The sequence below is a fragment of the Felis catus genome, chromosome A2, assembly GCF_018350175.1.
Source record: "Felis catus isolate Fca126 chromosome A2, F.catus_Fca126_mat1.0, whole genome shotgun sequence".
NCBI classification, from domain to species: Eukaryota; Metazoa; Chordata; class Mammalia; order Carnivora; family Felidae; genus Felis; species Felis catus.
The window spans coordinates 22,133,699-22,155,707 of record NC_058369.1 but is presented as its reverse complement, the minus strand read 5'-3'; the positions used below and the strand labels follow the sequence as shown (position 1 = coordinate 22,155,707).

The window sequence follows — 22,009 nt, the reverse complement described above, 5'->3', positions numbered from 1 at the left end:
AAGATAAACAGGCCTCTAGTAATATAAAATTGGATGAGTGATTTAAAAAGATACCTGTGATCTGGTAAACTGAAACTTATTGGGACACAAAGAACACAGATTAATTTAGAGATAAAGGACTTTGAATGTACAGATGTGGGCTGGGTTTACATTCAATCTTAGGTCACAAAACCTAATTTACAAAGAATATTCTAACAGACAAAGCCTGTTTAAGAAAGTGTTTCAAATATTTTCCCTAAGATGTTGACAAAACCAAAGCTTTGAATTCATAGACGAGTTAAAAATGATTTTAATCTGTTCCTTAAAGCAGACCCAGGAGGTGGTTTATGTAATAATATCCTTCAGTAATCACTGGCTTATGTCATTATATATACACGTGTGTATGCAATAAAACACTTAAAAATATTCTAGAACTTTGACTTTCCACTGAAGCAAGCCAATCTTGGTCAATTATTATTAGTTTAAAAGGGCTGGGTTGATTAGATTTTTCTTGCATCAAATCACATTTTATATACTCTCACTCAAGACACCACAGTAACAAAGAGCAAGTATGCTACGCTCTAGCTCACTGAATCCTCGAGCAACAAAATGTGGTTGGTATTATTAACTCCATTGCACAGACCAGGAAAGTGAGGCTCAAATAGATAAGTAATTTGCCCCAAATCTCACAGTTGGTAAAAGGTAGAGCAAAGAATCAAGTCTTGGCTATCTAACTCTAAAGCCAGTCTGATTAACTACGATGCTACAGAAATACCATGCCCCCAAATTTGTGAAAAAAAAAATCACTGTCAGAGAGAACTTGAGTCACAACCATTTGGAACTGCAAAATTAGCTGACAAAGAACCTCCAAGGTTTCCGTTTGAGGGGGCGCAGAATACAGAATTAATGTGTATACAAACCTCATTTCTCTTGGTCACTTTATGGGAAATCCAGAAAATGGTACACTTTAATTTCCAAAGAGCCCCTGTGTCTATTCCCGCTTCACCCAGAAAGGGGACTAGGATTTAGGTCCATGGATTTAGGATGAAGACACATTCAATGAGTAAAATCCTTAACTTCCACATTCATTACCAGATATAAAACCAGTCACCCTATAGGGAAAGCTGCAGGATGGGACCATCCGTATTTGAGGCACGAAGAGATGGAAGCTCAGGATTACAAGTAAAGTCCCCAGAGTTGGTGTGTGACAATGGCAGGACCAGAACCCAGGTCTTCTCATCTACCAATCTGTTCTTGGGGGCCTGAACCACACCTTGGAGGCCGTACCACAGGTATCCCTGGCATCAGGTGGGTCTTGCAGGGGAAGAGGTGAACCCACAGCCCGGGACCACCATTCTTCCCCCTGAGAATCTGGCAGGGATTCTAAAGAAACAAAGCACTGGAACACCAACAGTCCTCTTATTTTGCCTGTTTACTGACAAAAACCTCAAAAAGGACAAGAAGTTAAATGAACAATTTTAAAAGTAAAAAAAAAAATCACCAATCTTCTAAAACAAACAAACAAACAAACAAACAAAACCATCATGAGAAGAGACATAATCTGCCTGACTTATAGACTTACATGAGACATTCTTTCCAATCCCTGGTCATAATGGACCATCTCTGCAGTGACAACTTCATGCAAAATTGCAACATGAGCTAGAGACATTCCTGGCTCCCCTGCCCCAACCCCCCATAGAACACTATCATCAGAGAGCAAAGTCTTCATCTGTGTTCACGCTTGGTTACACAGGGTGTACAGTTCATAAACTTCATACTCACCTTGAGAAAAGGAGCTGTTGTAAAACCAAAGATTTTTCCAAAGCTTAGAATGCTTTACAAATGTACCAACACCAGATCGGGTGTGCAGATTAAAATCAGTTCACGAACACAATAGGATGGCATGGCCACATGAAAAAAGAAAAAGCCAAGTAGCAGAAACAAGTATTTCCAAGTAGTTAACAGACTTAAAGACACACAAGCATCATTTAGTGATCCTTCACCAGAAGGCAATAGCATGGTCTTAAGTTTCTAAAACGGGAGGCTTTTAATTCAGTGCTTTAAGGATTACATGTGTGCTGGTCTGGTGGTCCCTAAGGGGCTATGCAATGGAAGTCATCTTGCTTTTAATATTTACATCCCTTTGGTTTTGTGATCCCATTAGTGTTTCCTAAAAAAAAAAAAAAAATTGTGAAGAACTCTAAGGTTGAAGCAAATTTTAAAAAATTTCACAAGAAAATGCATACGAATGACTTCTTTTGATTTTTTGATTTTTTGATTTTTGATTTTGTTGCTTTGGGGACCAGTCAAGGGGGAGTCGCTGGGCAGAGGAGTGGGGAATTGTTGGGGAGGTGGGAGCATGTCCGTCATCATCGGTCTTCCCCTGCAGACGCCTTATCGCCTTTCAAGAGCCAGTTCACAGACATGCAGTCTTCACAGCCCCTTGGTCTACACCCCTGCTCCAGCTCTGCCATCCTGCGCTGCTTGACGACAGTCTGCCCACCAGACAACGGAAGCCTGAGCCCAGAGCCTCTGTGTCTTAGACACCTGGCTTGCCTACCCTCTGGCTCAGCAGGAAATGCTAGGCAAACTCGCGAGCATGGCTAAAGGCTCTGCCCTGCAGCCTCGGTTCTCACTTTACACCGAGTACCTCTCCACACTACCTTCCAGAGTGGCCTCATGCTGGAGACCCCTCAGCGTGTGGCCCTTAGGAGCTGGGGAACAGCAGGAAGGGACTGTGGAAATCACTGGGCAGTCTTGGATTTTAAAAATTCACATGCCATTGCATTCTCCTTCAGAAGGGATGTAGTTTTGCTTCGATACAAAAATGTTTTAAAATTACTTATTGTTTTCCCTAGAATATATCCCAGTAACCTGGTTGTTCCATGAGCATGTACTGTTTTTATCCTCCATAGGGGTCAACATTTAATGCCCACCATTATAATAAGGAGCCCCTCCTCTCATCTTTTCCTCCCCGCCCCCCCCCCCCCCCCGCCCCGTTTTGAGCTGCTTCATCACAGCTGGGCGATGGCTCCTGCTCCGGGAAGCTCAGAGATAAGGCATGTCACTGGCACTGTTAAAATTAGTCGTTTCCATGGCCTCAGTCAGTTTGGTTGAACTTGGGAGACGTGGGGCGCCAAGGACTGCAGCACGGAGTTGCTGTTAACCCTGTGTGGACTGTTCCTGACGCAAAACCAGAGCTGTGCTGTTTCTCCAGGGATAAATTCCACCCTTCTAAGCCCAATGCTAACCTGAGTCCACAGAGACTCATCAGGATGAAAGCACTTTTAAAGTGTTCAAACTTTAAAACAAGGGCTTACAGGGCCATTCATCGGTAGACAGAAGGAAGCTTTGCTGGGAGTGGATGATGCTGTCATACCCTCAACCCGACCCAGTCCCCACTCCCCTCACCGGGCCGTCTCTTGAGGGGGTCCTCCTGCCACAGTGTGCATCCATGGTGTAAAACTGACCACATATATTATCCCCTGAAGACAGGCAGGGCAGTTTAGAGGGTAGATGAGGAAAGGAAGCAGAGGTGAAGGACAAGCTGTGAGCCCTGCTCTGGAAAAGGCAGTGTTCAGAGAGATGCAACACAGGATTCCTCAGGGACTCAGCATTCCACAAAGGCATCACACCCCCCGCCCCCCACCCGAGACACAGGCTTGGGAAGAAGAAGATAAAACAGGTGAGGATACACTCACGTGGGATCAAGTGTACCACCTCAAGTATTTCCTGAGGATGTGTGAGTGCAGTGGGTAACAAAGGCTCTTCCGGAGGGAGATGGGCACCCCCGGCCCCCAGCAGCAGTTCCCCTTTCTGGGTGTCTGCGGGTGGGGAGGATACAGAGTCACCCGAGGGGCTTCGGACAGCATCTCCAAGTATGGGCAGGGCAGAGCCCAGGAATACCAGGATCCCCTTCCAGAGCCAGCCTCCACTCTCTACAGAGACTCCTCTCCATGGGAAGTCATCCATTAAGTGGGGGCAGCAAACTGAAATTTCAAAAATGGTGACCGAGTGGTAGGGACTATAAGCCCCATAGGAAGTGTATTTGTAAAAGCTGGTCATTCCTCTGCATTAAAGATTCCACAAGTTAAGACCAATCATGAATTAGAGGGATAGTTCTCATAGTGACAGTAGCAGACAACCAAGCAAATAAATGACTTGAAGGATGTAAGATTTTTGAAATTGTTTAGGGTTTATGTGCGAATCTAGGTTTATTCCTCCTACTCAATAAAATCTGAAACACCCTGGAAATATTCAAGCCACACCATGGGTGACTCAAAAATGCCAGGTTATGTACTAAGTGGGAATAAAGCCACGAAAGACAAAGGGCCTTTCCTGGGGGAGACCAAGGCTGGGACTCCTTTTACTCACTTGCAATCCACGTCTGCACATGGACGTACTAATGCACCTGGCTTCAGGGAACTGTTTTCATTAAATTAATAATGTTTGGCAAGCATCAGAAACACAGAACCTCACAGACAAGATACAGGCAGAGAGAATCACAGTTCAATCCAAAAGCAACACACAGAAGGCACGTCAGAGTCCACACACATGCAGAGAAGCTGCAGGGAGCAGCTGGGGGGACATGTAGAGCTGCCCCACACGTGGCACCAGCAGAGTGTGCAACATGGATCTGACTGCTTACCCACTAAGGACACCAAGAACCAGGTTAAGGACGAAAAATGAGCCAAGGATGATCAGACTAACAAAATACACCCATGGCCATTCCCATCCTATTGCATCATTTACCTGTAAAATGTAAGGAGATCAGTTATCAGTTATCCATTTACTAAAGAGCGGAGCCCCAGGAAGAGCTGCCAGACCAGACCACTCAGGGCTTTGAGTGAAGACTCGCTCTATCTTGTGTTTTCAGGTAAGGACAAGTTGTGCTGCTGAAATCTACAAATATGGCCCACCAAAAGTCAGCCAGGACCAGTTCATTTAGCTACTGTTTTATACCAATTAATCTGCATATTTGGATCCAGACCAATAAAGCAATTATAAGTGTATCTCATTTTAGGACAGACAAAGGGCAGGCAATGGAATCTATTTAAATCCCAAGCAACAATGCTGATTAATTTCTGGTCAATAACCATTCCATAGTTTTCTTTCATAAAGGCTGGTGAGGTTCCAGGAAGCATCCTGGTTTGGGAAGACTCAGCAGAAGAGAAAGCATCTCAGAGGACACAGAATGTGTTTGGCACCTACCCGGCCACCCCCATCTAGCAAAACCTGTGTGGTCTTGGCAACCATCCTTAGGACTCTGCTTTCAAGATGAAAGAGGTGTAGCTTACCCGCTCAATACACCAAGTACAAGATTTAGTACGAAAAATGACCCAAAGATGACGAGACTGACAAAATACACCCAGGGCAATTCAAATCCCATAGCATCATTCATCTGCAAGAAATAAGATAGTCTCATAGGAGCAGGTTAATAAGAGAATCTAATAAAGAGCGAGGGTCACATTAGAGACAGCATTCTATGCATTGAATTAAACATTTAGATTTGAATAAGAGACAACAGTAGCCAAGTCACATTCACTATATATTCCCCACACACACGCACACACATGCGCACACACACAAAGAGTCATCAAAGTTTGGGGGCAAATAACAGCACACTTTGACACAGGCAGGGAAATCAGCTAGAATCTGGCTCTTTCTCACTGGAAACAGTCTTGATCATGGACTTTCCAAATAGATCTTGGTAGAGGACAAAGCTCGTGCTTATCTGGAAAGTATTTTCTACCCTACCCAAGTTGTTAGAACGTCTTGCTTTTACATTTTGTAATGGTGGAAAAGTCTTAATAGAGACAAACTTGCAACATTTAACTCGGTAAGTTCTTTAAAAAAAAACACCTAAAATAATACATTTCCACTGGAAGCTAACCAATCCAAAGAAACCTAACCCATCTGAAATCTAGATTATCTGCCATCAGTGAGTGCAAGCAGGGCCAAATTAATGCAAAGTGCTCAGAAGTCAACTAGCTGACACACATTCAAGAGTGGTTTTGGAAATGAGATGTTTCCCAACTGCACCTGAGGACAGACCCAGAAGGAAAGAAGCCCTTATCCCCCTCACTACCCCCCATCTAGCCTTGACCTAGATGAGCCACCTGGGAGAGCTGGCTCCAGCTGTGAGCTGACTGACACCAGGTGAGAGAAAGCTGGTCCAAAGGAACCCTGTGCTGCTACTACTGGAACAAGCTCAAGCATCACAGTCAGTCTTGGCCCCCGGGGCAGACTGTCACAGGGGAGGTTTGGTCATGAGCAGCCTTCATGCAGGAGCAAAGAGGTGCTTCAAGGTTCACGGCTAGATGGAACTTGCCAGCAGCACAGGTCAGTGTTACATTAGGCAAACACTTCTCCGAGGAAGGAGGTGTTAAGGACCAGTCCAGGGACAGAATGAATGACCCCTCTGCCTGACTTTGCTGGAACACCCAGAATCTTTGGCCAGTAGAACTATATGTAGTCGGGAAGAGTGACTGTTCTTGCCTCACAGGTGAAAGCCCCTTAGGCTTTTAAGCATGTGCTTTCTTCCACATTATTTGGCTCCAGATTTTAGCTTTACAGAATGAGGTGCATGTATTTCACTATGTTTGCCTCACGCAGAAGCCAAACAGGAAAAGAGAACATAAAAAAAATAAAATGACCTAACATCTGTTGCTGAAGTCTAGGGAGAGGACATTAAATCCCTTATGAAACACCTGTTTGGCCACATGAAAATTGATGTGCTTAATAGAACTCGTATCACTCTGCACATCTTACACTGGCAATTAGAGTAATGAATGAACCAGGGCCGTGGCTGCAATTGTTGATCTAATTAAGCTGGATAAACTAATTTCAGCAGGAAGGCACAGGGTAATTCTTCCAAAGCAACACCACCACTAAACTTATTTAAAAACTCGGTGTGTGGAAGAGAAGAACCAGGCTGTCCAGTGTAGTGGCCAGAGCCCAGCCTGGAGTCAGGGCCTTCCATGGAGACCTCTCTGGGCCTGTTTCCTCTCTGCAGGAGCAGTGCAGATGACAGGGGAGGGCATGCCCATGGGGTGAGGGAAGGATGTGCAAAGTCCAGGACTCCCAACAGGAGACCTCAGTCCTGCATAGCGCTGGCAAAGTCAGTGGCCAAGTCAAATGCTCTACCAGTCCTCGTTCAGGCCCCAGTCTGCTGTTCCAGGGAATGCTAGGAACGGCAGTCTGCTCCACTTGGGAGGGCACTTTTTTTTTTTTAATTAAGGAAGCTTTTAATTTCTTAGGTGTAGGTGTTGGACAGAGTCACATTTGCTTGGATCAGAAATATCATCTGGAGTGACAGCTGTGGGCTGGGGAGAAGGCCACAGCAAAGGCCACAGAAAACTGTCTAGATCTCCAGAAGGTGGGAAGAGAAATGAAACTGGGTATCTAAAGGCCAGTCTTTCTCCAAACAAAACCTTCTCAACCCAAGTCTCTTTTCAGAGGCTAGTATTCCTCAGACCCTATCATATACATGGGACAAGTCAGAACTGGTAAGCTATTCTGAAAAATACCCAAATGAAAATAAAGACTCTGCTTGGGATTTTGTCTGTGTGGTCTTTATCAACAATGAAAAACTCAGCATGAGCTGAAGCATTTCAATTTAGATTCATTTTTGAAAGATTTGTATCAAAGCCATCAGGTAGTATCACCTGGTGCCTAGAAAATAACATTCTATTTAGTTTCCTTTTCCCCCCTCATTTCAAAGCCTGAAATGTACATTCATGTCTTCAATTAAAGACCAACCTAAGGCTTTTTGGTTTTTTTTCTAACTGTTGAAAACACTACTGGGAACTTGGTATACTGGTTGGGGCTCCTCTGAGTAGGGAATAAGAGAGAGGCACAGAAAGGCAAGCCCTTGGCCAATGAGGAATGAATTTCCCAGGCGTCTTGAAGGAAGTAGACTGTCAGCGTGACCATGTGGACTTCCCATTCGAGTCTGGCAGCCAGCACCTCCAGAGGTGTGTTCATTGAGGAAAGAGCCTGGCACTAAGGCAGGAGGCTGTAAATGATTAATACATGAGTAGCTCTCTCCTGAAACCAACACTATTTCAATTTCCTACCTTTAAAGACATGTCTTTAAAGAATGTATTCTAACTGTGCATCTTGCAGATAAGAAAACTAAATCCCAGAGAGTTCTGGTGACCTACCCAAGGCCATACACCCAGCCCTACCCAGCCTTCATGCTCTTCCCTTGACCTACACCCTGCTGCCTCCGTAGACAACAAATACGTGTGGATCAGATGGCAGCTTAATTATGCTTATGGAACTCACTTTATAAAAGAGCTCCACAAGAACTTTTTTTCCACCAGAAATTGATGATCCCACTCCCACACATCCAAACAGTTCTCTAAGTATGTTTTCCTGTATATTGGACCCACCTGTAAATTTCTCAAGACCCTGCCAGCCCTTTTCCAGAAATTCTTGAGAATTAAGGCATCAATGAGCTTGAGAACACTGCCTGAATATAAACTTGACAAGATGCAAAATAATCCCTGGCAAAGATTGTGCCCACTATATACAAACACCTGAAGGATTGAGACATTTTCTTGCAATCAATATTTATAATCTAATCTCCCTAGTTATCTCTCGAGATGTTCCCTTTCCACCCTAGTTGTTCATAAAAACCGGTATTTAAACATGGCCTTTCCACACTGAGGTGATGGGAGTGTACAATGAGAGGCAAGAGGAACTAGCATTTGTTGAGCACCTGCTCTGTGCCAGGCACCGTGCTGGTCAAGGATGTTCTGTGCTGGAACACAGCTGTGTATTTTCCACCTGACCGTGGTCCATTCAATATTAAGAAGGCTTAGTGCCTTGGCTCTTGCTTATCTCTCTGATGAGTTAATAAATATAATCAATGAATAATTAAACCTGATGTGTTTCAGAGACCTTAGTGAACTGTATGGGAGATGACTTAGCTGCCCCCTAGTGTTCTACAATGGTTCACAAACCTCTGACAGTAGGGAATACCAAGGAAAGAGTGCTGGGTTCCAGTCTAGAGCAGGGTCACCAAACTATGACGTGTGGGCCAAACCCAGCCCACCACGTGCTTTTGCACAACGCTTGAGCTAAAAATAGATTTTTCATTTTTAAATAGTTGGGGGGTAAAAATCAAAAGACTGTCTCATGACTCATGAATGTTATATAAAACTCAAAGTTCAGTGTCCACAAATAAAATTTTAATGGAACAGAGCCACACCCACTCATTTACATGTTATCTACGGCTGCTTCTGTGTGGCATAGGCAGAAGGCAGAATTGAGTGGCTGTGACAGGGATATAATGGTCCACAAGGCCAAATATACTTACTATCTGGCCCCTTACAGACCCCTGGATCTACAAACCCCTGGATCAAGAACAACAACCACTTGCTATAGGACCCTGGGTCCTGTATGTTCAGTGGCCTCTCTGTATACCACTGCTTGGTCTTCAAAATCCAGACTTTCTACAAAGGGATACAGACTGGGATAATGTTGGTAAATTACTTGAGCTCCTCCATCAGAATAAAGATGCCCTGTAATTCACAGAGAATATAATTATTATATTGTCAAATTATTAACTCTGTCATATTAATGATAGAGATAATAATTATGCAATCCTAGGCGCTCCAAAAGCAATGGATACTTTTGTTTTGGGGTGTATGGAGTTTTCTCTCCTTTAATCACACTTTAAAGAGTTTTCACTTGCTAGACGACAGGAAAACTGTCAAGAGTCCATGTGCAAAAATGTAAAATACGGTATGAAATTGTGCATTAGTCAAGGCACATTGGATCAGGCACATTGGACAATTCACTCTGACAACAGAGAGGACAACAGAGCTGAGAACAGTCACAGATTTTTTTTTTAAATCAAGATGTTGTTTCCTGTACCATTTGCAGGGATGGGGAGGATCAGAGTTTGGGCTATTTGGATGAAGCGTTTTCTATTTATCAGAAACTTCAAGGCAAAACCAGGATTGAGATCTCAACTAATCTAACTAGGATTTGCAACTCAGAAGTTAACACTGACAATGAACCTTTACCTAATTTGAAGGTCCCCTTGCCTTGGCCATGATCTTGGCTCATCCAATATAATTTCCCTCCTTCTTCCTCTTCATGAAAGACATTATCTTATGAATATATAGACATGCATGCCCACACACACGCGTGCGCACACACACACATGCACATTCTCTCTTTCCTAGGACAATAAGAAAAAGGAAGGGAAAAGAGAAACAAGATACAACATGTTAGTGATGCTTAAAACTTTTTACTAAACTGGACTCACGCTTTGGAGAAGAAGATAAAAATATACCTTCTTTGCATAACATTGAATATATAGAGATTTCTACAACCCTGTAAGCATGGTGTTCATTGGTGAAGGGAAGCAAAACCTATTTAAAACCATTGTGTGCTGTGTTCTCTGAAGTTATAAAGGAATATGAAGCCCTATAGAGTATCTACAATGTAGATACTGCCAAAGCTAATTCTCAATCTGTAGGCCTTCTAACTAAAGACTGCCCATTCAAGAAAGTACTTTATTACTAACTGCCTTTTAACCAATAATTATTGGAATCCTGATTAATCTCATTTGAACTTGGGTTTAGGCTCAAAATCTGCACATCAGCTGGTTTTTCCCAGCAATCTGTGCCATGGAAAATAATTTCTAAACTTCTGTGAGCTTTTTCAAATTCTACTAAATAAATAAACAAACTCAGCTCTGAGAAATATCAGGTAAAATACTATTGCTCTTCATTTATAGCAAAGCCTTCTGGCTCTGTCAGGAACAGAGAGCAAGACCTTAGCCAGAGAAAGGACATCAGTCTGTTTTCATGGCAGGTTGGATGGGTCCACCAGCCCTGGAAGTTTGACATGCCTTTCCAACCCTCTCTGCCAGAGTTCTATAGCTCCAAAGAGAAAGGAAGAGAGAGGTAGGGGCTGTGCTGGGCTAATTTATGGTAATGCTGAAAAGGCAAGAGGGAAACAGTATAAAATAAGGAAAATCCATTTTGGCCTTAAGGCTGCACTAAGTTCATGGGAAGCATGAAAGGGATCCAAGTTATACTCCCTATCTTTTGTTAGGAGCTGGTAGAGCAGCCCACCTTTACTTAAAAAAAGACCAAGCCTGTGGAAGTCCAGGGGCCTCTTGGACAATAGCCCCTGGCTCTCTAAGAGTTTAAATCACAATAGCCTTGATCTAGGGAGTGACCTCAAAACAAGGACTCTGCAGGCACACCAAACAGCACTGGGGAGTGAGGCAGCCAATACTACACAGCAGCTTTCTGGAATGGAAATGAAAGACCTGAGGAGGAAAGAGAATGAGTCTCGCTGAGTGAGGAGAGGGTCTGCTTCCCTTCCCAAAGAACTGACTTCCAGGGTTTCTTTTTCAGCTAAGTCTCCAATGGTGCTAACAAATGAAGCCTCTTATCCAAAGAAAGAACACTCCACACACTATCCTCCAGCCGCTTACCCAGTAGAGCACATCTGTCCAGCCCTCCATGGTGATGCACTGAAACACGGTGAGCATGGCGAAGGCAAAGTTATCGAAGTTGGTGATGCCCCCATTTGGGCCAACCCAGCCACTCCTACACTCTGTGCCATTGGCGGCACACTGGCGTCCATTCCCTGAGAACGCACACGGCGCTGGGTCCTCTTCAGCTATGACATCTGCAAACAGAGCACACAGGCTTCACCACTCAAGACACCAACACCAGGAAGCCCAGAGCTGGTGGAAGCTGAGCGCCCTTGTCAGAGCCTAGAACACCTGCCTCCCACCGGTGCTGTCTCAGACTCCCACTTGACCCTCAAGGTCCACTTCAAAGACTCCCTCTTCTGTGGCATATGACACTTAGGTACTCAGAATCCATTGCTCCCTCCTCTGTCCTGACTCAATAGAACCTTTCTTAAGCCTACAGAGAACAATGCTAGGGATGCCTCTCATGTTCTAGTTTTGGGGGTACCTCATCTGGTTTGCCAGGACACATTACATAAGAAATCAGGATAGAAAAGGAGATTAAATCCTCATTTATTCTGAACACAATTCACACTAAGAACTGGCTCAGTACATTTACTGGTATATTTGGTTCCCCCTTGCCATTTTGTTTTAGATTTTCCCCAAACCATGTAAGCTATTGGGAGGAAAATTAAATTTTTTAAAGCTAGGCTAGCTACCATTTTTCATTACTCACCTGAGTCAGCAAAAAAACATGTTTTGTGCATTTTTCCAATAAAAAGTTCCAATCCTATAATAGCATAGATTATGATTACAAATAATACCAAAAGGGCTATGTGAAGGAGGGGAACCATGGCTTTTATAATGGAGTTCAGGACAACTTGTAAACCTGCAAGAGAGAGAAAGAAGTTTGTGAGCCAGGGAGATTCTTTAAGGAGATGGATGGATGGATGGTTTTATATACATATATAATTCCTAATGGTGCCTGCTCCATATATGACACACAGTAATAAAATTCAAAGAGATATTTAACATTAAATTAATATTAGGGGCACCTGGGTGGCTCAGTTGGTTAAGTATCCACCTCTTGATTTCTGCTCAGGTCTTGGCCCCACATTTCATGAGATTGAGCCCTGCATAGGGCTCTGCACAGACAGCATGGACCCTGCTTGGGACTTTCTCTCTCCCTCTCTCTCTGCTCCTCCCCTGCTCACACTCTCTCTCTTTTAAAGTAAATAAATAAGGGGCGCCTGGGTGGCACAGTCGGTTAAGCGTCCGACTTCAGTCAGGTCACGATCTCGCGGTCTGTGAGTTCGAGCCCCGCATTGGGCTCTGGGCTGATGGCTCAGAGCCTGGAGCCTGTTTCCGATTCTGTGTCTCCCTCCCTCTCTGCCTCTCGCCCGTTCATGCTCTGTCTCTCTCTGTCCCAATTGAAAAAAAAAAAGTAAATAAATAAACTTAAGAAAAAAAAAGAAAGACATCACTTCTGAATGGGGATAAGACAGAGGACTGGGTAGCAGCGCCTCTCTTGCTAGGGCCCAAGGGTGGAAGAGGATGGATTTCCACAGGTGGGCCTGGGAGAGGGGCTGCTCCAGACAGAGGGAAGAGCATCAGAAGCATGGCAGGTGAGCCAGGCAACGTGGGCCAGGCCAGTGAGTCTTGGTTGGCGGTCAGTGGAGAGAAGATCAGGAAAGAAAAAGCAGATTGCAGCTAGGTAGCTCTGGGTTTTAAACTTGGGTTACAGGGCCAGACTTTTCTCCATCAGCAAAGGCAGACTCTTGAGAAAGAGGAACAAGGCAGCGGGAGGTGAGGCCAGCAGAGAAGTTGTTGGGGAGTGCTGGGCTCTCCAGGCAGGACAGCCTGAGGATCATGATGAATCTAGCAGCTGAGTTTGAGAGGAGGAGAAGGTGCCCATGGAGGCAGGGTCTTGAGGCAGACCTGTGCGCCTGAACAAAAACAAGAATGTCAAAAAGGAGGCTCTCCTGGATTGAAGGAGGGAGGGAGAGGGGCAAGAGCCCCCTTAGACCCAGGATGTTTGATGGCGGGCCTAACCTTAAGAGGGAAGTGTGCTGCCACTGCCACATGGACCTGAAAGATGGGGCGACAGGAGTACCAGGAAGCCCTGTATACAGCAATGCTCAGAGCCACAACACACAACAAGACAGACTGTGGAAGGAGGGTTTGTGGAGCAGTACTCAGGTCAGGAGGGGTGGGCAGAAGCTGGAGACTGAGGGTGGGTGCTGGGCAGGAAACCAGAACCCACACTGCAGCCAGGCTTCCTAATTACTGTGTTTAGCATCTGGGTTCTTCCCCCCCACCCCACCCCCAACCCCTGCCCAGGAGCACAGCTCCCTACACATATTCAAAGAACAAAAGAGTGTAAGATGCCAAGACGCTAGAAGCAAGTAAGACAGAAATCAGAACACACCAAGTGAAGAGAAGAATATTCATTAGCGATAATAACAAAAGTTAACCATGATTGGAAGTCCACGGAGAGACGTGAGGGATGAGATGGGGAGGGTAAACCGAGAAGATTTCACTCAAGAAGGGCCTATCTTTTCAAGACCCATATTACAACCTAAATCCTAGGTATTATCTTCAGATAGTTAAATGTTCAAATGGTTTTAGAAAAACAAATGATTAATAAAATTTTAATATTTTCACCTTCTATCAGAAATAGATAAAAAGAAGTATCTGCTCTTATCTACTTGGACAGGGGTTTGTTTTTTCGTTTGGAGGGATTTTTTTTTTTTTTTTAAGACATGGATGGTCCATTCGAAATCATCTGGCAGTTAGTGCTTCTGAATTCTATGGTAGTGAGCTGTATGTTTCATGAACGTGTTTGTTCATTGTAACTACTGTATTTCAGATTGGCCAAATTTATGAGATAATGAGGTTTATCTTCATGTGAACATGTAGACTTTCCTGACATTGGACTCCTTTGTACATAATCAGTGTGTACAGTAGAGCTCATGGGACTCCAGTTAAGGAGAGAGTGGGATGGAATGGGAAGAACACTAAGCCAGGAACAGGAAGAAAGTGTGTCTGCTCCCTTTTGGCCACCCACTGGCTATGAGAATCTGCACGAGTTGCTACCCCTCCATAGCCCTCGGCTTCTTTGTCTAAAAGATGATGCACAGAGATCAAATGATCTGTAGGGTTCTTTCCCACTTGATGGTCCAGGATTCTGACAAATATTATCAGAGCATGGATGGTTAAGAACTCCATGAATGCCTGAGGCACTCCCTTTTGAAATACACATTTACCTCCCAACAAATAAATATATATTCACGAACAAACACAAAATCATGTCTTATAGAACAGTCTGAATTCTCTATAGAAGGAATGAGACAATTCCCAGGTAAGTGTAAACAGTCACACCTTCCCTGGCATTTCTAAGAAATTCAGAGTTCTTAAAAAATCACTAGGCCCCAGTTGCCAACCAGCATGGGAAACATCAGGACCCAGAGCCTCTGACCCATCTCCCCAAAGCCCAGTGGGGGCTGATGAGAGACATGGATGTCCTCCACTAGCACAGTGAATAAATATAAGCTGAAAAGTCCTCACACGAGACTTAGGTCCCCATTTCTCCCCGTCCACCTCTGGGACAGTGTGATGCAGAACTCCATCACATTACAAAGAAAAGAAAGAAATATAGTTTAAAACTGTTCTCAAGAGCATCTGGGAACACAAGTCATTTAGTGAAAACCTCATTAGGCAAGGAAGCCACAACAATGATGTAGGAGTTCGGAGAGCTTCACTGGCCAGTCGTGCACGTGCAAAGCCACAGCACCTGCTTGTCCTTACAACACACACTGTAAGCAAGCTGCCCTGTCATGTGCTCTTTGAGGGGGAAAAGGTTGTCGTGGTTACTCTGAGATCAGATTAAGCTATAACGACTAAATCTGAAAGAACGTGTTTGCTCACTGAACTTTTCATTTCATCGTGTTACACATAAGAGAACCAGTCATTTCCAAGGTATTTCTATTTTTCTCAATTGCTTCCAGACAGTTCTGTGGTTTTGACTTGTGCTGATCTTTTTCAATGAAAATAAATGAACCATCTGGAAAAACAAGTACACATAAAACACCACTTCCTACATTTTCGAATGTTAAATTTGGAAATCTTTTTTTTTTCCAGAGAATTTTTGGTGTGTCCTGAGTGCCAACAGGTTTAATAAAAATTTCATGAAGAACTTCTGGAAAGGCAAAAACATGATCTGTGCTCTTTTGATGGCTTTATGAGTCGTGAAAAACAGACACACCCTGTCATCTCAGATCCTTCCTCCAGCCGGAGCAGGCAGCCACCTCACCACCACAGTCGCTGGAGAGGTGCTAGGACATCTACCCTCACGTCCCCAGCAGGGGCATCCGTGCAGGGGCAGAGCCCAGTGAAGCGGCACGCTCCGTGTTCCTCAGAGAAGCAGAAGCAGCCTGCAGCTCCTGGACAGAGCACCGACCAGACATCCGTTCCAACTCAGGTGGCATTCAACCTGGCCTAGACGTCCAGAGCAAAAAGCAGACTAGGACTTGGCATGGAGGGGTACACACCCTAGTGGAGAAAACAGCATCTCTCACCACGGAGGGCCACCTCTGTGCTCCAGACCTTGAACTGGGGACTCTCCCCATATTATCCCTTTCAGTCCTCACAACAACCTGCAAGCCAGTCCTACAGAACCCCAGGGAAGACCCAGAAGCATCCACCTCTCCCCTCCCAAGAGCCAGATGGGCACAACTCTTAATAGTGGAGAGCAGAGTAGACTCTTTGGGAGTCCAGCCTCCTGCTGCTGCTCGCTTTGAAGAAAGGCAGTTGATTGTGAGTGAGCCCTCTGTCACCCTCCTCTGCACAAACCACCATTTTCAGAGGGGGCAGGCCTGGGAGCAGGAGGAGGCTGCAGCAGCAAGGTGTCCAAGGAGGAAAACCAGACTGGAAGCAGGAAGCCTGAACTCAAGGCCCCGTGTCACCACTCACTCCATGTCTGTGTGAGAGAAGATTCTCCTGCAATATCAGGAAGACAACAGTTGCCACTGGCCCTTTCTTGGGGCTATCACTGGGGTCCAAAATGACCACACAAGCAAAAGTGTGTTGTGAACTGTGAAGGCCTCCGTGGTCATCTGCGGACCCCCTGGCTGGCACACAGCAACTCACCTTGCAACACTCAGCTCCAGAATCCTGAGCCCCACCCAGAAGAAAAACAAGTCAACAAACGCCTGGCTTTAGGAAACAAGACGTGCTTACTGGGTACTCCTGACACTAGTCGAAGTGGTCGTAACACTCGAAAGGCTCGGAGGGCTTTGACATCGAAGCCTCCTGACTTGCCACTGGAGTGGTTACCGCCTTCTGTTTCTTTGGTTAATTGTTCCAGAATTACACTAAACAATCTGAAAAAAGGAAGAAAGGAAGAATTGTTAGAGTCTGTCACCCAGGGAAGCAAAACAGGATGATAATAGTAGTTATTTCTGAACAAGGGCTAATTCTGTGGGGCTGCTGCCTAAATAAAGGGGAAGCAAGGCAAAGGCAAGCATTTGAATCCCGAAAGCAACCCCTACATGTAACAAGACTGGCAACAAGGACTGAGTCATCTGTTTTCCTGCCAACAGAGCATCCCTGACCAAGTCAGACCCCACAGAAGAGGGGCTCACCATGGATCCAATGACGACAAGTGGAATTGCCCAAACAGAAGTAACAAGGAAACAAACATGGCGGCTACCATTTATACACATTCACTAGGTGCAAGCACTTTATACATCATTATCTCAATCTTCACAAAGTGCTATGCAGTAGTAATTCTTATTATTTCACAAGTGAGGAAACAAACTTGATGAGAACAAGTAACTTGCCCAAGGTCACACTACTAGGGTAGAACTATTGTATGAAATCCAGGTGTGTCAGCCCCACTAGGATTTGGGTCCCATGAGGGCAGGGACTTTTAATCTGTGTTGTTCATTTGCTCATTTAGTCTGTTCAAGCCTAGTGCCTAGAATGGTTCTTAACACAGAAGCCACTCAAAACTTATCTGATGAGTAAATCAATGGGTGAATATTGACTTCAAAGTACTGAATCTTAATCAATGTGTTATACCATTTCTGGTACAGCCACCGACACACCCACACCCACCTCCACCCTCCCAGGGAGGGATGTTCAAGGAATGATGTAAATCACAGATGCTGAGGAGATGTGCAAAGGCCAGAAGCAGTAAACCAAGGTAAGGTATTAATATCGTCATCTTCTCTTTTGAAATGTGCATAATATTGTATCTGGCAGCCACAACACATTTTTTCCTACTCTCCAAAGGTTTTTAGGATAAAGCTATTTTCAGACAATCTGCTCACTTGACAGTTACTTTTGCTCTTTCAAATAAACATTTATTCTTTGGAATTATTGCTTGTTTTTCAGAATAAATATAAATTTGCCCATTTCAAATAGAATCAACTCTGGCCAATCAGATTGTGGGGATGATTGGCCCAACAACAGAGAAAAGGTTTCTAAAGTTTAATTAGCAGCCAAAGTAGAAACTCTGCCCTCACTGGCATGCCTCTGGATTGCCAAGACACTAAGTCCATAAAATACAGGGTGGTCTGATTACAGTCCTGATTGGGCACAGTCATATCGCTCTGGGGCATTTAAAGACCAGCCATTTGTTTTAACAACACTATGGCAATTAGCAGTGACCCAGGCAGGAGGAGAGGGAGGTGGCGCGAGGGGGGAATAAATCAAGTCTCTACCTTTTCAAACCTTCAAATGGGCTCTCCCTAGTTATGACTAGGGAAATAGACCAAACTTATAACTGGTTTCTCTCATTAGTATAGGGTTGTTTTTTATTACTCTAAACCCCTGCAGCAAGGCTCAAGTTAAAAGTCTCCCCTCCAAAACAAGTTCATAGCTTTGCAAAAACAAAACAGAAGAAAGAAAACCTCAAACTCTTCTGAAATGTGTCAGCCGCAGAATTTTCATCCCAAAGGGTTAGGAAAGTAATTTATGCAGGTGGTGACTGAAGATCACTTTCAAATATCAGTGTTTTACAGGACATACATCATGGTCCTTTTACCCCTCGTTCTTCAGCAATGCCCTTCATAACAGGTGAATGGTGTCTCTCTCCCATTACAGAGGAACCTGAGTCAGAGAGGGAAGCTGGCTGCCTTTTCCTGACAGCCAAGAGTATAAGGGGTTGGGGCTGGCTTCCATTCCTAAGAGTTAGCAGGCACTAGGAAAGCTCCTCTCCTTCTCTGGGCCTCAGTTTCCCCCTCTGTAAAATGAAAAAACTGGAATTAAATGAACTAGAGCCCTGCCTTTCCCATTCTAATACTCTGTGATTCTACTCCCTTTACCACTTATGCCCTCCACCCCCAACAAAAAAAGTACCGCATGCCTAGAGAGCTCAGGACATGAAGACAAAGTATTTGATCCTAGACTGTTATTAAGTTTATCCCAACACAGGAGAAAAAGGGAAGGAGATACCTAGCAGCAACAGAATGAGTCCCCACATCCTTCTTCACAAAGCTTAAGTGATGAGCCTGAATGCTTGAAATATATGTTGACTGAAGCTTTAGGTGGGTGGAATAAACTTTTCTATACAGGGAACACTATCAGCTCTGGTAGACCCATTGAGTACTCTTGTGGTCACATCATTCCAGTTAACATTTTAGAAGTATCAATTACTTTCTTAATGTCTCTGTTAGTGGGAATCTTGACAAAAGCAATAGGTCACAGTTGGCTTGGAATGGAAAATCCACTGGATTGAGATACATCCTGTAGTTGGAAACTTTAGGGAGTAGAAATTTGATGCACATGAAGACATAGTAAGTTTTCTTTTTTTAACTTTTCTTCTGCTCTTTGACTACAATTTAGTGCATATTTTAGATGAAAAATAATCTGATGTTCTAAAGTTCTTTCCATTTATTAAGAAAGACCAATGAGTCCATTCCTACTTTAATTTCCCAGATGAGTTTTTACTTTTTAATTTTATTGCAGATCAATTTATATATAAAATGCACTTGTTTAAAGTATACAGTGAGAGGATTCTTGACAAACACAGAGGTCCAAGTACAAACACCACAGTCAAGATACAGGACAATTCTACCATCCCCAACAGTTCTTTGATGCCTCTGTGCAATCACCTCCCTCTCAGCTCAAACTTGATCCACTGATTGGCTGCTTATCACTTTGGGTTGTCTTTTCCCTTTTCTAGAACCTTTTACAAATCATATAGTATATGTTCTTCTTTTAACTTCTTTTGCTCACCATATTTTTGAGATTTATCCAAGTTGTTACATTTATCCACAGTTCATTTCTTTTCATTGTTCAGTGATATTCCATTGTAGTACATAAATGTACATAATGTAGTACATAAATGTACATAATGGGGTACATATGTAGTACATAAATGTACTACAATGAATGTATCCATTCACCTGTTAAGAGATATTTGTCGTTTCCAGTTTTTCTCCATTATGAATAAAGTCTTTGGGAACATGTGTTTTCATTTATTTGGGTAAGTACCTAAGAGTAATACTGGTAATATGGTTGTGTGGTTAGTGTATGATTAACATTAGAGGAAACTGGCAAAATTTTCCAAAGTGACTGCGCCATTTTCCATTTCTACAAGTAGTGTATGAGAGTTCCAGTTGCTCCATATCTTGGCTAACATTTGGTATTGTCAGTCTTTTTATATTTAGTAATGCTGGTAGGTACGTAGTGCGTCATTGTGGTTTTAATTTGTACTTCTCTAATTCTAATGATGTAGAACATCTTTCCAGGTGCTTGTTGACCATTTACACATCTTCTTTTGTGGAGATCTATTCAAATCTTTTGCCCATTTATATACTGGGTTGTCTTCCTACTAATGGGTTATAAGAGATCTTTATATATTCTGAATGCAAGTCCTTTGTCATATATCTGTATTGTGAATATTTTTTCCCAGTCTGTGCTTAATTTTTAATTTTCCTCACACAATCTTTTCAAGAAAAATTATAAATTTTGATAGGCTCCAAAATTTTAATTATTTCTTTTTTGGCTAGTACTTTTTGGTTCCTAAGAAATTTGCCCGCCCTAAGTCATAAAAATCTATATTTTTACATTTTATATTTTATATTTTTACATTCTATATTTTTAACTTTCACATATAGGCTTATGATCCATTTTAAGGTAATATTTGTGTAAGTTATTAGGTAGGAATAAATATTCTTCTTTTTTTCATGTAGATAAATAGTTGTTCCATTGCCATTTGTTGAAAACTAACTACAATTTATAATTCAACTCTTTGAATTATCAAGGCAGCTTTGTCTAAAATCAATTGCTCACATACATATGGGTCTATTTCTAGATTCCCTAGTCTATTCCATTGATCTTTATATCTACTTCTTATGCCAACATCAGTCTTGGCTACCGGAGTTTTATAGCAAGCCTAAAGATCAGGTTCCAGCTTAGTTCTTAAACATTTCTTTGTCTAGTTTAGGGCCTCTCTAATTACTGTATCAGTTTTAGAATAAATCTGTCAATCTACAGAAATCTTGCTGGGATTTAGATTCAGTCTATAACAAAGTTTGAGAAGAACTGATATCCTAACAATAATTGAGTCTTCCAATCCATGAACACCGTACAACATTCCATTTATTTAGGTATTCTTTCATTTCTCTCAGCAAAGTTTAGTCATTTGCAATGTGCTATTTTCCCCTAAATATTTCATGCTTTTTGATGCTATAGTAAATAATGTCTTTAAAATTTCATTTTCTATTGGTTCATGACTAGCATATAGGTTTTTAAATACTTTTTAAATACTAACCTTCTACCCAGAAACACTGCTAAATTCATTTAGAGCACATAATTTTGTATGATTTTGCTGTTCTTAAATTCATTAAGACTTATTTTATGGCCCATAATATTTCTTGGTCAATGTTCCATGTATATGCATGTGAAAAGAATGTGCATTCTGGTCTTGAGTAGTATGTTCTAAAAATGCCAATTAAGTCAAGTTTGTTGATGCTACTGTTCATATATCCCTATATACCTAGTGATTTTCTGTCTAGATGTTCTATCAACACCCTTCAAGAGAGAAGTATTAAAATGTACAGATTTGTCCATTCCACCTTAAGTTCTTTTCAGTTTTTGTTTAGTGTATTTTGAAGCCTTGTTATTAGGCGTATACACACACACACACACACACACAAACACACACCACACACACTTAGGGTTATTACATCTTCATGAAAGAATTCTTCCATCACTATGAAATGTCTTTTTCCTGGATAATATTCCTTGTTCTCAAGTCTACTTTGTTGGACTAATATTGCCACTCTACCTTTATTCTGATTAATTTTCACATGGCATATATTTTTCTGGCCTTTGAATTTCAAATTATTTGTGTCTTTATAAGTTAGGGTTCTTGTAGACACTATAGAGTTGGGTCTGGTTTTTTACATATAAAATCTGATAAACTCTGGACTCTTATAAGGATTTAGCTGGATTTAAATCTACTATCTTGCTGTTTGTTTTCTGTTTGCCCTGCCCATTGTTCTTTAATTCATACCTGACTTTTTTGAATTAATTGAACTTTTAAAAATTCCATTTAATATCCAACACAGGCTT

The 22,009-nt window shown here is 42.8% G+C and overlaps 1 protein-coding gene across 12 annotated transcripts in view; it reads right to left on the bottom strand.

The window, feature by feature from the left end:
• The window catches only part of CACNA1D (calcium voltage-gated channel subunit alpha1 D), a 429,655-nt gene that overhangs the window by 130,404 nt on the left and 277,242 nt on the right, over positions 1–22,009 (bottom strand). For 6 of the 12 annotated variants that reach the window (XM_045051390.1, XM_045051405.1, XM_045051417.1 and 3 more), the window contains 4 exons: positions 16,664–16,806; positions 12,162–12,314; positions 11,444–11,640; positions 5,277–5,380 (listed from right to left, as the gene is read on the bottom strand). In XM_045051390.1, the coding sequence (XP_044907325.1) occupies positions 5,277–5,380; positions 11,444–11,640; positions 12,162–12,314; positions 16,664–16,806 (597 nt within the window). Of the gene's footprint in view, positions 1–4,627; positions 4,732–5,276; positions 5,381–11,443; positions 11,641–12,161; positions 12,315–16,663; positions 16,807–22,009 lie in introns of all 12 variants that reach the window. The other 6 variants (XM_045051474.1, XM_045051433.1, XM_019822894.3 and 3 more) reach the window with 1 other exon arrangement.